This window comes from Denticeps clupeoides, chromosome 18 (genome assembly GCF_900700375.1).
Source record: "Denticeps clupeoides chromosome 18, fDenClu1.1, whole genome shotgun sequence".
Lineage (NCBI taxonomy): Eukaryota > Metazoa > Chordata > Actinopteri > Clupeiformes > Denticipitidae > Denticeps > Denticeps clupeoides.
Genome location: NC_041724.1, coordinates 2,730,594 through 2,745,963, shown reverse-complemented (window position 1 = coordinate 2,745,963; position 15,370 = coordinate 2,730,594). Strand labels below are relative to the sequence as shown.

The 15,370-nt window shown below is 49.0% G+C and overlaps 1 protein-coding gene across 1 annotated transcript; it reads left to right on the top strand.

Moving 5' to 3' along the window:
• The first annotated feature begins 4,722 nt into the window (after nt 1-4,722).
• Nucleotides 4,723-15,221, top strand: loxl3a (lysyl oxidase-like 3a). Its single transcript, XM_028960877.1, has 14 exons — nt 4,723-4,964; nt 5,786-6,248; nt 6,328-6,491; nt 8,838-9,049; nt 10,971-11,163; nt 11,238-11,418; nt 11,738-11,892; nt 12,465-12,635; nt 13,474-13,633; nt 13,708-13,951; nt 14,209-14,324; nt 14,425-14,561; nt 14,889-15,000; nt 15,085-15,221. The coding sequence occupies exons 2-14, from the start codon at nt 5,957-5,959 to the stop codon at nt 15,156-15,158; spliced, it is 2,211 nt and encodes a 736-aa protein (XP_028816710.1). The 5' UTR covers nt 4,723-4,964; nt 5,786-5,956; the 3' UTR covers nt 15,159-15,221.
• Nucleotides 15,222-15,370: the final 149 nt, after the last annotated feature.

Here is a 15,370-nt window from a genome sequence, read left to right as displayed (position 1 = left end):
GGTGGCCTAGCGGTTAAGGAAGCGACCCCGTAATCAGAAGGTTGCCGGTTCGAATCCCGATCTGCCAAGGTGCCACTGAGGTGCCACTGAGGTGCCACCGTCCCCACACACTGCTCCCCGGGCGCCTGTCATGGCTGCCCACTGCTCACCAAGGGTGATGGGTTAAATTCAGAGGACACATTTCACTGTGTGCACCGTGTGCTGTGCTGCTGTGTATCACAATGAAAATCACTTTACTTTATTTATAGGTAGTTGGGAACCTGTGGAGAGTTTCCTTTATGGCAGTGGGGCGTGACTTCGATCTGCCCTCTGCAACCTCCTCCCAACGAACCGCTACACTACAGATGCACAAATAAAGACGCAGTCCCGACAAGTCGGGTTAACAGCAGAGCCGTCATTGGCCGGTACTCGGGAGAAAGATGAGATGAGGGAGGCGTTTGGCTCGAGGAGCCGCTCTCGTCTCGGACGTGTGAGGTGAACATGGAGAGTGCGACCAGGCCGCCTGCTGCTCGCCTGTCAGACAGCGGCCCCGTTTGAAGAGATCGACGCCTCGCGCGGCTCCGGGAGCAGCTATTGAGAGCCATGTTTCACGCTGAGAGGCATCTTGGCCTCCTGTACCCCGCCGTCGCCCCCCCCTCGTACCTCAAGGCTATTTCAGAGCGTGCAGAGGGGCAGCCTTCTTCGGACAGTGGACAGACACACTAGCATGCTGAATACTGCAGCAAAGGTGGAGGTCACGCCATGTCCACCAGCTACAGGAATTGATAAAGTATGCAATTATTCAGGGGTCCAAGCAACGAAGCAACGGGAACCCTATTGTTTTTGGTCAGATTTTAATTACTATATTGTTATTATTATGCCTTAAAACGTGTTGGTGAGCAAAAAACGTAGGGCACAGAGCTTAGCAATCTACACAGCCACCCACTACTCGGGCACTAAAATGTGTGTAACTGTATGCTATAATAGTATATGCTATAATAAGACATAATGCGTTTTGCATAATAATTCCTATACCGTTTGTCCGATTTGCGAAGACTTTGTTGTACAGTGATGCTTGGCTTGAGCATAATTTGCATTATATGCAAAACCAACTTTTTCAAACTAGTCCGTTCCATCCATGTGCACAAATGGGTGTCATTTGAAGCACAAGACTGTTTTTAAATAACTATCAAAAATATGCCATACTTGTTGTAAGCCATACTTGTTAAGACCAAATTAAAGTTGTCAAGTTTGCCTAATTTCACAAAGCCAATAATGAACCATGTGGACTGTGGCCACCGAACTTGGAACGCTCATGTGGAATGGAACCGTAAGTAAGCTACAGCCAAATTGCAGCAGTCTTGGCCCTTAGGTGGCGAAATTCTGATTCTGCCAGACACACTCATGGAGTTCAGTTCAGCTTTAACTGGAATTGACGTCTGTCAGCGTTTGCAGATGAGAAGATTCCGTAGCTGAAATGTACTTCATGTTGCCCAATCAGGCAGCATTCAGGAGCAGAAACGCATGAAGTCGTGCCTCCATCTGGCAGATGCTTGAAGTAGATGCGCATCTTTCGCTGCCCCAGTCCTTTATGCCCTGTAGAAAATGCAACGATAACTCATTTTAATTACGGCAACTTTGCAGAAAGTACCACCGTGAGTCGAGTGACAGATGGCTCCAATTACAGCTGTCAGCTCGTCGGCCTGGAAGCCTGAATGGAGAAGATCTGCAGCAGGCAGATGTTGGGCGGCCGCATGGATGCTCCTTGCTGGTGATTGTTTAACAGTTTCGTCTGGCCAGCATGAGGGAACGCACTGCGACTGTGCCGGCCATCGTCCACCACCTACAGCTCCTATACTGGGACAAATGTGCAAGAAGGTGTCCTCGAACCGCCTTCTGTCCACAAAAGGTTGGGTGCACAAAATAAATCCTCACTTTGGATTTCTGTGAACGAAATAAAGTGATGACCTTGAACAAAAGTGTAAGTTGATTTTGTCGTGATGTTACTCGTTTCGTGTTGGAGTAGCCAAGTGAGCAACACACTTGCCCATTAACCCGAAGACCACAGAGTCCACTTACTGCCATTGTGTTCCTGAGCAAGACACTTAACCCTGAGTGTCTCCAGGGGGGACAGTAACCCTGTAACTACTGACTGTAAGTCGCTCTGGATAAGGGCGCATGATAAATGCTGTAAATGTAAATGTTTTCATTTCACTACATACCGTCTAACATATGTGTAGCTGAATTCAATATCTCAAACCTGTTGACCAGCGGGTGGATTTATTTGTCAGCAGGACAGGGGGACTGTCGCTGTAACTTCTGATCATAAGTCGCCCTGGATAAGGACATTGGATAAATGCTGTAAATGTAAATGTCCCTTGATGGTAGCAGCCCTCCTTGATGACAGTGGCTTCTTTAAGCTCATTGCCTGCTTCACATCAGAAATGGAGTGCTTGGAGGAGACGAGGGTTCTCCAAATTCACCAGATCTTAGTCCAATGGAGAACTGTGGCATGTCCATCTGGTCGACGGAGCTCCCACTTCACTCCCCGGGGCTTACAGAGTCTTAACACCGGATACCGCAGGACTCTCGTGGGATCAGGGGTGGTACAGGAGGAGCCAGGACAACATTAAGGATTATAAGACATCCTCATCCAGCAGGGGGAGCGGGTTCCTGTCGCTCTTTTTTGCGCGTTCCTGCACATCTTGCACATGTTTGTCTTGTGTGTCCTGTCCAACATATCCGAATATCCAACATATCCACTTACATGCATCCTACACAATCTTGTCCAGTTATGTCCTGTCCGACCCGTTCATCATACAGAAAAGTTCTACTTTTCTCCTATAGAGATAACCTGTACAGTATCGGTTTTAGTTTTGGTTAGTATAGTTTAATTTAGTGTGCGTGTGTGTGTGTGTGTATATATATATACAGGGAGTGCAGAATTATTAGGCAAGTTGTATTTTTGAGGAATAATTTTATTATTGAACAACAACCATGTTCTCAACGAACCCAAAAAACTCATTAATATCAAAGTTGAATGTTTTTGGAAGTAGTTTTTAGTTTGTTTTTATTTGTAGCTATTTTAGGGGGATATCTGTGTGTGCAGGTGACTATTACTGTGCATAATTATTAGGCAACTTAACAAAAAACAAATATATACCCATTTCAATTATTTATTTTTACCAGTGAAACCAATATAACATCTCCACATTCACAAATATACATTTCTGACATTCAAAAACAAAACAAAAACAAATCAGCGACCAATATAACCACTTCTCTTTGCAAGGACACTCAAAAGCCTGCCATCCATGGATTCTGTCAGGGTTTTGATCTGTTCACCATCAACATTGCTTGCAGCAGCAACCACAGCCTCCCAGACACTGTTCAGAGAGGTGTACTGTTTTCCCTCCTTGTAAATCTCACATTTGATGATGGACCACAGGTTCTCAATGGGGTTCAGATCAGGTGAACAAGGAGGCCATATCATTAGTTTTTCTTCTTTTATACCCTTTCTTGCCAGCCACGCTGTGGAGTACTTGGACACGTGTGATGGAGCATTGTCCTGCATGAAAATCATGTTTTTCTTGAAGGATGCAGACTTCTTCCTGTACCAGAAACTGGCAGTAGGACTGGGAGTTGAGCTTGACACCATCCTCAACCCGAAAAGGCCCCCCAAGCTCATCTTTGATGATACCAGCCCAAACCAGTACTCCACCTCCACCTTGCTGGCGTCTGAGTCGGACTGGAGCTCTCTGCCCTTTACCAATCCAGCCACAGGCCCATCCATCTGGCCCATCAAGACTCACTCTCATTTCATCAGTCCATAAAACCTTAGAAAAATCAGTCTTGAGATATTGGCCCAGTCTTGACGTTTCAGCTTGTGTGTCTTGTTCAGTGGTGTCATCTTTCAGCCTTTCTTACCTTGGCCATGTCTCTGAGTATTGCACACCTTGTGCTTTTGGGCACTCCAGTGATGTTGCAGCTCTGAAATATGGCCAAACTGGTGGCAAGTGGCATCTTGGCAGCTGCACGCTTGACTTTTCTCAGTTCATGGGCAGTTATTTTGCGCCTTGGTTTTTCCACACGCTTCTTACGACCCTGTTGACTATTTTGAATGAAACGCTTGATTGTTCGATGATCACGCTTCAGAAGCTTTGTAATTTTAAGAGTGCTGCATCCCTCTGCAAGATATCTCACTATTTTTGACTTTTCTGGGCCTGTCAAGTCTTTCTTTTGACCCATTTTGCCAAAGGAAAGGAAGTTGCCTAATAATTATGCACACCTGATATAGGGTGTTGATGTCATTAGACCACACCCCTTCTCATTACAGAGATGCACATCACCTAATATGCATAATTGGTAGTAGGCTTTCAAGCCTATACAGCTTGGAGTAATACAACATGCATGAAGAGGATGATGTGGACAAAATACTCGTTTGCCTAATAATTCTGCACTCCCTGTATGTGTATGTGTGTGTGTGTGTGTGTGCACGTACACGTACACGTACACACACACACACACACACGTACACGTACACACACACACACACTTCTTTTATTATTGCACATAATAAAAGAAGTGTGTCTGTGGGGGTGTCTGTGTCAAACATTATTTTAAAACACGGTATACTGTGTATACTGTTGCACTGAAATAAACCAAATCTCGAACCTTTTAGGCAAGGCAATCGTTTTTTTGGGGATTTTTTTTTTTTTGCGTTATGCAACCGTTTTTCTTCTCCAGGTTTCTCGTCCCGAGGTCGGCTCCGCAGATCCCGTGGAATAACTTACACAGCGCGTTGCGTTGCGTTGCGTGCGTTGCGTTGCGTTGCGTTGCGTGCGTATTATTACGACTGCTGCCTGGCGGCCGGACCCGAGTTCTGGACACCGCGGTCCCAGCGCGGATAAAACGGGCCGGACATGCTGATCCAGGAGATTCCTGCGGGTTTCGGGGTGCAGCGTCTCCTCGAGTGAAGAAGTCAGGTGAGGGTCACCAAACGACGTCACGGTCATCGATAACCGTCGTAAAAAGTTCTCAACAAAGACACTATTAGCAGCGTATTTAGTTCTTTGCAGTAGTGACGTAACAACAGATCCGTGTGCGTGTGACGCGCTCGCATGAACAGAAAAGTATAAACGTTGCAGCCGAAATCGAATAAAACCGTCTCGGGGATCGGGCTGGTTTGCTCATTTCCCTTCTTTCGGTTTTAAGCAGCCTGTAATGTGTCCCCCGTATTCACAAATTATTGTTTTTTTAGACATTTACAGCATTTACCAGACGCTCTTATCCAGAGCGACTTAAAGTCAGTAGTTACAGGGACAGTCCCCCCGGAGACACTCAGGGTTAAGTGTCTTGCTCAGGGACACAATGGTAGTAAGTGGGGTTTGAACCTGGGTCTTCTGGTTCATAGGTGAGTGTGTTACCCACTAGGCTAATACCACTACTAATGACAGCAATAAAAATGGCATTTTTTCTGCCTTTTTTATTGCTGTCATTATAATTAGCGTTATATATAGAAAAAAAGAAATAAGAATGAATCGAGTCAAATTAATACACTCCCGGAGACACTCAGGGTTCAGTGTCTTGCTCAGGGACATGATGGTAGTAAGTGGGATTCGAACCCGGGTATTCTGGTTCATAGGCGAGTGTGTTACCCACTAGTTCTGTTCTGGAAATGCGATATATCACATTATTTTAGAACATCTTTTCCGCGTCAGAATGTTGTATTATTATCCCAGAGGACGATTTACTTTACGATCCTTGGAAAATTCTGGAACGTTGTCTGTATGGAACTGTTTTTCAGGGCGTCGTGTCACCCCAAGTCGCCGCTGACCTCTGCTCAGAGAGCTCGCGATTGAGAGTCCGAATCCCGGGCGGAGTTTGCTCGCTCACCCCGCGTTCTCCGGTTTCCTGCCGCCGTCCGAGAGGGCGAGAGCGCCGGATCAACGTTCCGCTCTTCCACCCAGGCGCTGACATGGCGAGAGGGGGGCACTGGGGGACCGCGGGGTCTCTGCTGCTGGGCGTCTGGTTGCCCGCCGTGCTCTGCCAGACCACGGCCGCTCCCGGCAACGGTCAGCCGAAGCTGCGTCTGGCCGGTTACCCTCGCAAGCACAACGAGGGCCGAGTGGAGGTGTTCCACCAGGGGGAGTGGGGCACCATCTGCGACGACGACTTCACCCTGTCTACCGCCCACGTCCTGTGCCGACAGCTCGGGTTCGTTTCGGCCACGGGCTGGTCGCACGGCGCCAAGTACGGCGCGGGCACAGGTGAGTGCCGTTAAACCGCGGCTCGCCGCCGCGGCACGCGGACTGACGCCGGTCCCCGGCCTGCTCTCTCGCTCACAAGGCAAAATCTGGCTGGACAACGTGGTCTGCGGCGGCGCGGAGACCAGCGTCGAGAGGTGCCACTCCCGTGGGTGGGGCAACAGCGACTGCACCCACGACGAAGATGCCGGGGTGGCGTGCAAGGACGAGCGGCTGCCTGGTTTCAACGACTCCAACCTTATCGAGGTACCGTCTGGTGGGCACGGCCCAGGGCAGAAGATGCCCGCGTAGACTGTTTCCGTTGGGAAGAATAAGTGAAGTGAAAGTGATACACAGCAGAACAGCACACGGTGCACACGGTGAAATGTGTCCTCTGCATTTAACCCATCACCACTGGTGAGCAGTGGGCGGCCATGACAGGCGCCCGGGGAGCAGTGTGTGGGGACGGTGCTCTTGCTCGGTGGCACCTTGGCGGATCGGGAATCGAACCGACAAACTTCTGATAACCGCTAGGCCACCGCTGCCCCTAATCTAAGAATATTGCGAGACCACACAGCAAAACACTTCAGTTGTTCCTCTTCCCGCCAGGATATTCAGAATTTTGGTTGTTTTGTTTTTTTGCCCTTTTACAACCCTGTGATTTGGTGCTAGGAGTAAACTTCCTGTTTTCCCTGTTTGCCCCCTTTTTTTAATATGTTGATGAGCTCTGCTCCAATTGGCTGCTGATCACTGAGGCTCCTCCCCTTTCAGTTACCATTCATTGCTCAGGAGTCATCTGCATAGCAAACAACTCGACGCGTTGTCTTCTGGTTCAGGCCGGATGAGGTTGAGACTCGAGTTCTTCCAAATCTCTCAGCCAATCAGAATGTAGACACTTCAAGCCCAATTTTCAGAGCATTTCTCCTGGTGTGAACGCCACGTGTCTCCTCATTTTCCGGCGTGCAGCACAAGGCTGGGAGAAGGGCTGTTGTGTAACAGTTTTAGTTTTTAGTCTTGCATTTGAAAGAGGCTTTCGTGCTTCTTTAACCATGCGTGGATTACTGCAGCGGGACCTTTCTTCTTAACTTAAACTCTACCCTCTGTGAACGCGTTTCATGCTCAGCAGATGCGGTCGGCGGCGGGAATGCCAAGAACATCTCCAGGGTCTGCAGTAAATTAGCCGGCGGTGGGCCGAGCCGGGAGCTCGTGAGGGCCGGGTTTTTTTACGAGAGGCCGTCCACGCAGCCAGCCTGCACAGACAAGGCATGCGAGGTTGCACAACCCAGAACGTTCCCGAGCGTGACAAATTCACAATTCCCCGTTTGGGAATGCTGTTCTTTTCAGGCGAGGCTAAAAATCGATTTAAAACAACAACAAAAAAAGCTTAATTGACATATGAGCGAATCCAAGTCAAAGGTCAAAAACGACAAAAAGAAAAAAAGGGGACTGTCACGGGTGGGCTGGACATGGCATGAAGGAGGACGCATTCGCACGATCACAGGACAGGGGTTTAATACAAACTTCACGAGACAGGGGAACATGAACACGCACAATGACCCGACGGCAAACAGACACAAACAGGATAGGTATATACAATTATATAAATATACACCAGGTGAACACGATCAGGGAACATTACACAGGACGAACATTAAACTCCGGTCCGGACTCCGGATCCGGAGTAACCCCTGCCGGTCCGGATCATGACAGGGACTGATACTGGTTAACAAGGGATTTTCCTGCACAAGCGTGTTATTTTTCTATAAGAGGCAGACCCCTTTACACCCCTCTTCAGGGGATGTGGGGATTAATGTTTTTTTTTTTTTATAGTATTTCATGTTGGACATAAACCCCTTTACACCCCTCTTCTGGGGATGTGGGGATTAGTGTTTTTTTTTTATAGTATTTCATGTTGGACATAAACCCCTTTACACCCCTCATCTGGCGATGTGGGGATTAGTGTTTTTTCTAATAGTATTTCATGTTGGACATAAACCCCTTTACACCCCTCATCTGGCGATGTGGGGATTAGTAGTTTTTTTTTTTTTTTAAGTGTTTCATGTTGGACATAAACCCCTTTACACCCCTCATCTGACGATGTGGGGATTAGTGGGTTTTTTATAGTATTTCATGTTGGACATAAACCCCTTTACACCCCTCATCTGGCGATGTGGGGATTAGTGTTTTTTTAAATAGTATTTCATGTTGGACATAAACCCCATTACACCCCTCATCTGGCGATGTGGGGATTAGTGTTTTTTTTTTTATAGTATTCCATGTTGGACATAAACCCCTTTACACCCCTCATCTGGGGATGTGGGGATTAGTGTTTTTTTTTATATAGTGTTTTATGTTGGACATATACCCCTTTACACCCCTCTTCTGGGGATGTGGGGATTAGTGTTTTTTTTAATATAGTGTTTTATGTTGGACATATACCCCTTTACACCCCTCATCTGGGGATGTGGGGATTAGTGGTTTTTTTTATATAGTGTTTTATGTTGGACATAAACCCCTTTACACCCCTCATCTGGCGATGTGGGGATTAGTCTTTTTAATTTTTTTTATAGTATTTCATGTGTGACACTGAGCTGACCGGATGCCACGTTGCAGATGCAAGTGGACGAGAGGCGTATGGAGGATGTCCGGCTCCGCCCACTGTCCGGCGCCGCCAGGCTCCCCATAACTGAGGGGGTGGTGGAGGTCAAGTACAAGGAAGGCTGGGCTCACATCTGCAACGTTGGCTGGACGGCGAAGAACTCCCGCGTGGTCTGTGGCATGATGGGGTTCCCTGCGGAGAAGCCGGGGGGCAGGAGCTCCAGCAGGTGACGAAGTTGAATTTTTTTTTTCTGCCGTGTCACATGACCAGCTGCTGCTGAAGACATTGCTTAGGGATGCGCCGCGAAAATCTGAGAGTTTATCGGATTTGTTCCACTTTTTTAAAAGCTCCCGTGACAATTTATTTATCCAATTACTGCTCCCATAAAGTGGAGCTGTCTGTGGTGCTGATTCAGCTGCATCACAACATTTTATAAAGGTGACGTGATTGTCATTGTGAAACACTGCAGCACAGCACACGGTGACACAACTAAATGTGTCCTCTGCATTTATCCCATCACCCTTGATGAGCAGTGGGCAGCCATGACAGGCGCCCAGGGGAGCAGCGTGTGGGGACGGTAACTTGATCAAGGGGACCTCAGTGGCACCTTGGCGCGTCGGGATTCGAACCCACAACCTTCCGATTGTGAGTCCGCTTCCTTACCTGCTGGGCCACCACATTTGTACGTGGAATGGGGTTCAGCTGATTTTTCAGATCTGATTTTCAGAAAGTTTTGAGAAGGGTCGCTCTTGTTCAGTGTGCTGAAATGGCTACAGAATTCATGCGTTTTAATCTAATTAAAAGCCAGTCTAATTCCTAAACTTTTGGGTTTCTCTTGTTGGCCATAAACAAAATGCCACAATTCTGAGGTAGTTTAAGTTTGTGGCATTTGCCGGACGTCCTTATCCAGAGCGAATTACAATCAGTAGTTACAGGGACAGTCCCCCTGTCCCCCCTCGCTCCGGTAGTAAGTGAGGTTTGAACCTGGGACTTTGTGGTGAGTGTGTTACCCGCCAGGCTACTAAAAGGTCCCTTAGAAGGATCTCATTTAAATGTATGTTCTCACTCATTCTAATACTGCACGTCCACATCGTAAAGAGTCCCGTCTTCCCTCGCGAGGACCACGCCAGTCGCGGCATCTGAGCCCGGCATGTGGAATATTTTAACATACCAGAGACCATTTCCTCCAGGACCCACGCTCGGCTGAGATGAGTTCCCATCTACAAAATCTGCCTGGACGTCCTTCAACGTGGGGACTGTTTAACAGATCCGTCTCCCTCTCTCTCCGTCTCCATCACGCCACACGTGGCGCTCAGACCTCATGTTCCGAATCACACCAGATGGTGAAATGCCAGCAGTCTGCAACGTGACAAAGTATGAGGCACCAGGGACGGAAGGAGAGAGAACGATCGAACGTTCTCAACATCTGAGCTTCAGGACATGTGGCTGGAGCTCATCACACGTTCCTCAAAAGTACATTTTGTTATTTCTAATTTAGGACGAACGTGTTGTTGGTCTGAATCTGTCCCGTATGTTGATGTGATGATATTGTCTTATAAATCGGTATTAAACACAGATGGATTTCGCAGCAGAAGACGTAGCGGCGCGCTACAACAATTCCAAAGAATTTCTTCCTGAGACCAGCGATGGGTTCAGCACAAAGGCATGAGAGGAAAAGCGTCCGCTGTCAAGCGTCCATTAAAGACCTGGAGACCTCTTTCTTTGTCACCGTACGGTTCAATTTTTACAGTAATGGCTGCACTATCTGCAGCAATTTTAAGTATAGAGGTGCGCTAGCAGTCAAAAGCCTGGACGCCCTACTCCGTGGCGGTTATGGGGGTTGCGGTGGAGCCGTTGATCGGTCCATCTTGGAGTGACAGATGCAAGTCACTTCAGAAGGGGGTTTGAGATGCAACGTGTCTGAGTGCATGTAGTGGTAGTAGCCTAGTTGGTAACACACTCGCCTATGGACCAGAAGACCCAGGTTCAAACCCCACTTACTACCATCGTGTCCCTGAGCAAGACACTTAACCCTGAGTCTCTCCGGGGGGGGACTGTCCCCGTAACTACTGATTGTAAGTCGCTCTGGATAAGGGCGTCTGGTAAACGCTGTAAATGTTAAAAATGTTCTTGCTGCTCTCTACTAGTCCTGGCGCGTACAGGATCCGCTCGGTGGCCTGCACCGGTAACGAGGTGCACCTCTCGGCGTGCGCCGCGCAGTTCGTCTCGGCCAACGAAACCGCGCTGTGTGTGGGCGGCGGTCCGGCGGCGGTCCGCTGCGTTCCCGGACCTCAGTTCGCACAGACCAAGAGCCAGAAGAGGAGAAGGACGAGCCCCCTGGTAACGAGTTCCAACAGGAACCTGCAGCCGGGGCCCGCGACCAGCCGCTAACGGAGCGTCCCTTTGTTTTTCAGGTCAAGGCGAGGCTGAAGGGCGGCGCCCGGGTGGGTGAGGGGCGCGTGGAGGTGCTGAAGGGCGCGGCCTGGGGCACGGTGTGCGATGACCGATGGAACCTGCAGTCCGCCAGCGTGGTGTGCAGGCAGCTGGGCTTTGGCAGCGCCATTGAGGCCCCGACTGGGGCCCGGATGGGCCAGGGTGAGGAACCAGTTCTCCGTGGCGCCAGGTGGAATGTCCATGTTTTTCCAAAAAGCAGCGCATTGTGCGGTTTGAAATGACTTTTCTGTCGTAGATGATTTATTTACGCGTTTGAGTATTTTTCATCTGGGGAGGGGAAGCCGCGACCGAGATGGATCAATGAGACGTGAGCTCGATTTCTCAGATGGGTCGATCTGCTCAGAAGGGCTCTTAAAGCTGATGGATGTCCCTGAACTCCATGATGGACTGACCCACGTTGTCCTTCACTGGGTGATCGATTTAGATGAATGAGTGAATGCTTGATGTGCTGCTCCTGCAGGCGTCGGCCCCGTCTACATGAACGAGGTCCAGTGCCGAGGGGACGAGCGCTCATTGTGGGACTGTCCCCACAAGGCCATCACATCCGAAGACTGCCAGCACATGGAGGACGCTTCAGTCAAGTGCAACGTCCCGTACATGGCGTTCGACAAGACGGTCAGAAAGCCTTTATGAAACTGCCCATCCTCTGCTTTATTAGAATAAAAATTTATTAGAATTTCTTTTTGACTCACACTGTCAAGTGTGTTCGATGCTGCTCGTTTTCAGTCCCAGCACTGATAATTTACAGGGACAGTCCCCCCCCCTGGAGACACTCAGGGTTAAGTGTCTTGCTCAGGGACACAATGGTAGTAAGTGGGATTTGAACCCGGCTCTTCTGGTTCATGGGCGAGTGTGTTACCCACTAGGCTACTACCACCATAATGATAATGATGCCTGGACTATCCAAGTACTGAGGGTTTCATTCGCAATCGTAATACCTGGATGGGACGATGATTATTTAAAACATAGCTTGACTTTCCGAGCTTTCCCAAGTAGTTCATTCATGTCGGGTGACATTCTTCTCTTGGATATCAGAATGGTGCATCTCTTGTCCTTCTAATGGTTCCCTGCGTGCCTCACTCAGGCTCAGGGAGAGGATTTTGAGCCACTGTTTCAGAGCGCGCGGACGCTTGAAACATGGGCCGGCTGCTTCTCCATTTGACCTCTGACCTGTTCGTCTGGCATAGATACGTCTCAGCGGGGGGCGCAGCCGTCTAGAGGGCCGCGTGGAGACTGTGATTTCCATGGCCGCTGGGACGGAGACGTGGGGGCTGGTGTGCGGCGATGGCTGGACGATGCGGGAGGCCAGGGTGGTGTGCCGGCAACTGGGCCTGAACTTCGCCAGCAGTGCCCTGCAAGTAAGAGTAAAGAAAATGTGCAGCAACGTCCCCAAAAAAGTCCAAATGAGCATGTTACTCTTTACCCAAAAACGGAAAAAAACCAAACTGTCCTTTCATTTAAAAAAGAAACACGCTACTCATTACATTTCAAGATCGGAATATGCAGACCAGGAATGTCTTTTAAGTGGCTGCTGGAAATGTCTGCCTCTGTTCTCTTAAGGTATTCTGGAATAGTTACCACAAGCATAAGACTTGATTATAAGTCATAAAACATATACAGCATTTATCAGACGCCCTTATCCAGAGCGACTTACAATCAGTAGTTACAGGGACAGTCCCCCTGGAGCAACTCAGGGTTAAGTGTCTTGCTCAGAACACAAGGGACACAATGTTAGTAAATGGGATTTGAACCTGGGTCTTCTGGTTCACCCACTAGGCCACTACCACCCATTAAAGGGACGAATAATGTTTATGCTCTGCATGCCTTGCAACTTTTTTTTTGTTTTTCATCTAATCTATTACCTCACATCCTTGCAGTAGCTTTTGTACGCTGTACTGGTCACGGGGCGGGGTCACCTCTGCAGATTCGAATCGCTGGGAGGTCGGGTGTAGGTCCACGTGGGCTCGCAGTTGGTCACGGTATGGACCACCAGAGAGGCCATGGTGGCCTGTGATTATGGGTACCCTGGTCCCGGCAAAGTCCAGCTGTGGATGCCTATTCTTGAGTGAATTCCAGATGACCTGCTTTACTCGATCAAGCGTTGCCAGATTGGGCCGTTTTGCTTCTCCAGAACAGGTTCCAAGGTTTTTAATCGGAATGTTTTCCATTTCTTCCTGTGCTCACGCTGTTGGAAAGGAAACCTGGTACTGGGACAGCAGTAACGTGACGGACATGGTGATGAGCGGGCTTAAGTGTACGGGGGACGAGATGGCGCTCAGTGACTGCCAGCGCCATCGCTCGGTCAGCTGCCAGAGGGCGGGGTCGCAGTTCTCTGCCGGGGTCATCTGCTCAGACAGTGAGTTGGTTTCCCTCCCATCTGCGAGTTCGGTTCTCCAGGAATGAAGTGTTTCATCCCCCGGCCTCCTCCAGCTGCCTCAGACCTGGTCCTGAACGCCCCCCTGGTGGAGCAGACGGTCTACATCGAGGACCGGCCGCTGCACCTGCTCTACTGTGCCGCTGAAGAGAACTGCCTCTCCAAGTCGGCCGCCAAAGCCAACTGGCCTTACGGGCAGCGCCGCCTGCTCCGATTCTCCGCCCAGATTCACAACATTGGCCACGCCGACTTCCGCCCTAAACTGAGTCGCCACTCTTGGGTGTGGCATGAATGCCATAGGTAAACACTGGACACCCTGTCCCATCAAACATGGAGGCTGTACTGTGTATAATTTGCATAAATTATTTAAATCTGTTTTAAATGTATGATACATGGATGGCCACGAAAACCACTGATATCTTTTGTACCATACCCAGTGTTGCCAGATTGGGCGGTTTTGTATTTGATTGGGAACAATCAAATTATTTTTAATTACTTTGGACTTGGGTCCAGCTATAATGGCCAGTTGACGTTGGATGGATACTCTCATTTCACAGGCACTACCACAGTATGGACATCTTCACCCACTACGATCTCCTCACCACTAATGGAACCCGGGTGGCTGATGGCCACAAGGCCAGTTTCTGTCTGGAGGACACCGAGTGCCAGGAAGGTATGAAGCCCTCCATAATATGATCAGAACCATGAATGGAGATGGCCAGAAATTAAGTGAAGAGGGCTGTAGTGACACCTGGTGGTCACCATGTGTCCAGGCGTGTCAAAACACTACGAGTGTGCAAACTTTGGAGAGCAGGGCATAACCGCTGGCTGCTGGGACTTGTACCGCCATGACATCGACTGCCAATGGATTGATATCACTGATGTGATGCCTGGGAACTACATTTTGCAGGTACATCTTTGGAAAAAAGTCATTTCAAATATATATATCCATGAATTAATTACTTATAAATTCTTCTCATTCTCAGGATTTTGGACCTGCTGAAGGTCCTTCACATGTGGTGAAGTTCTAATTCTAGAACCCTGGAATTGTTCACTTCTTACTTTTTTCCTTGTTGTAGCCCATGTGGAAACTGAAATCAGATTTTTCTTTTTTAATTCATTTTAATTGAGCTGCCAGACGTTGCAGGAACGTGCCCGACTAAAGGACAAGTGTTGCCGGGCTACCACGCTTCATACCTGGACCCGAGCTTCATTTCAGTGTTTTATTCTTTCTCAGGTCGTCATAAACCCCAACTTCGAGGTGGCTGAGAGCGACTTCAGCAACAACGGCATGCAGTGCAACCTCAAGTATGACGGCCATCGGGTCTGGCTTCACAAGTGTCACCTCGGTGAGTCGCCGTGACGCAACGCGCGGGAGAGTGGCTGCAATCGCGACCTCTGACCTGCGGCGGACTTGTTGTGCCCCCCCCCAGGCGATTCGTTGAGCGAGGAGGCGGGCCGGAGTCCGGAGCTGTACCCCGGGCAGCTGAGCAACCAGATCTCCTAACCTAGACCGTGCTCATCACCCCAATACTGCTGCGGGGGCAATAAAAACTGAGCTTTTTCATTCCGACGTGGTCACGTGACTCCAGCGAATCGTTTTTGGCGTCTTCGTCGTACTTCTCCCTCTTTCAGAATCAGGGAGTTTCATAGGAGAAAAAAAAAAAAAAAAAAAAAAAAAAAAACCCAACTTACCTGAAGGCAGATTCTACCAGATGA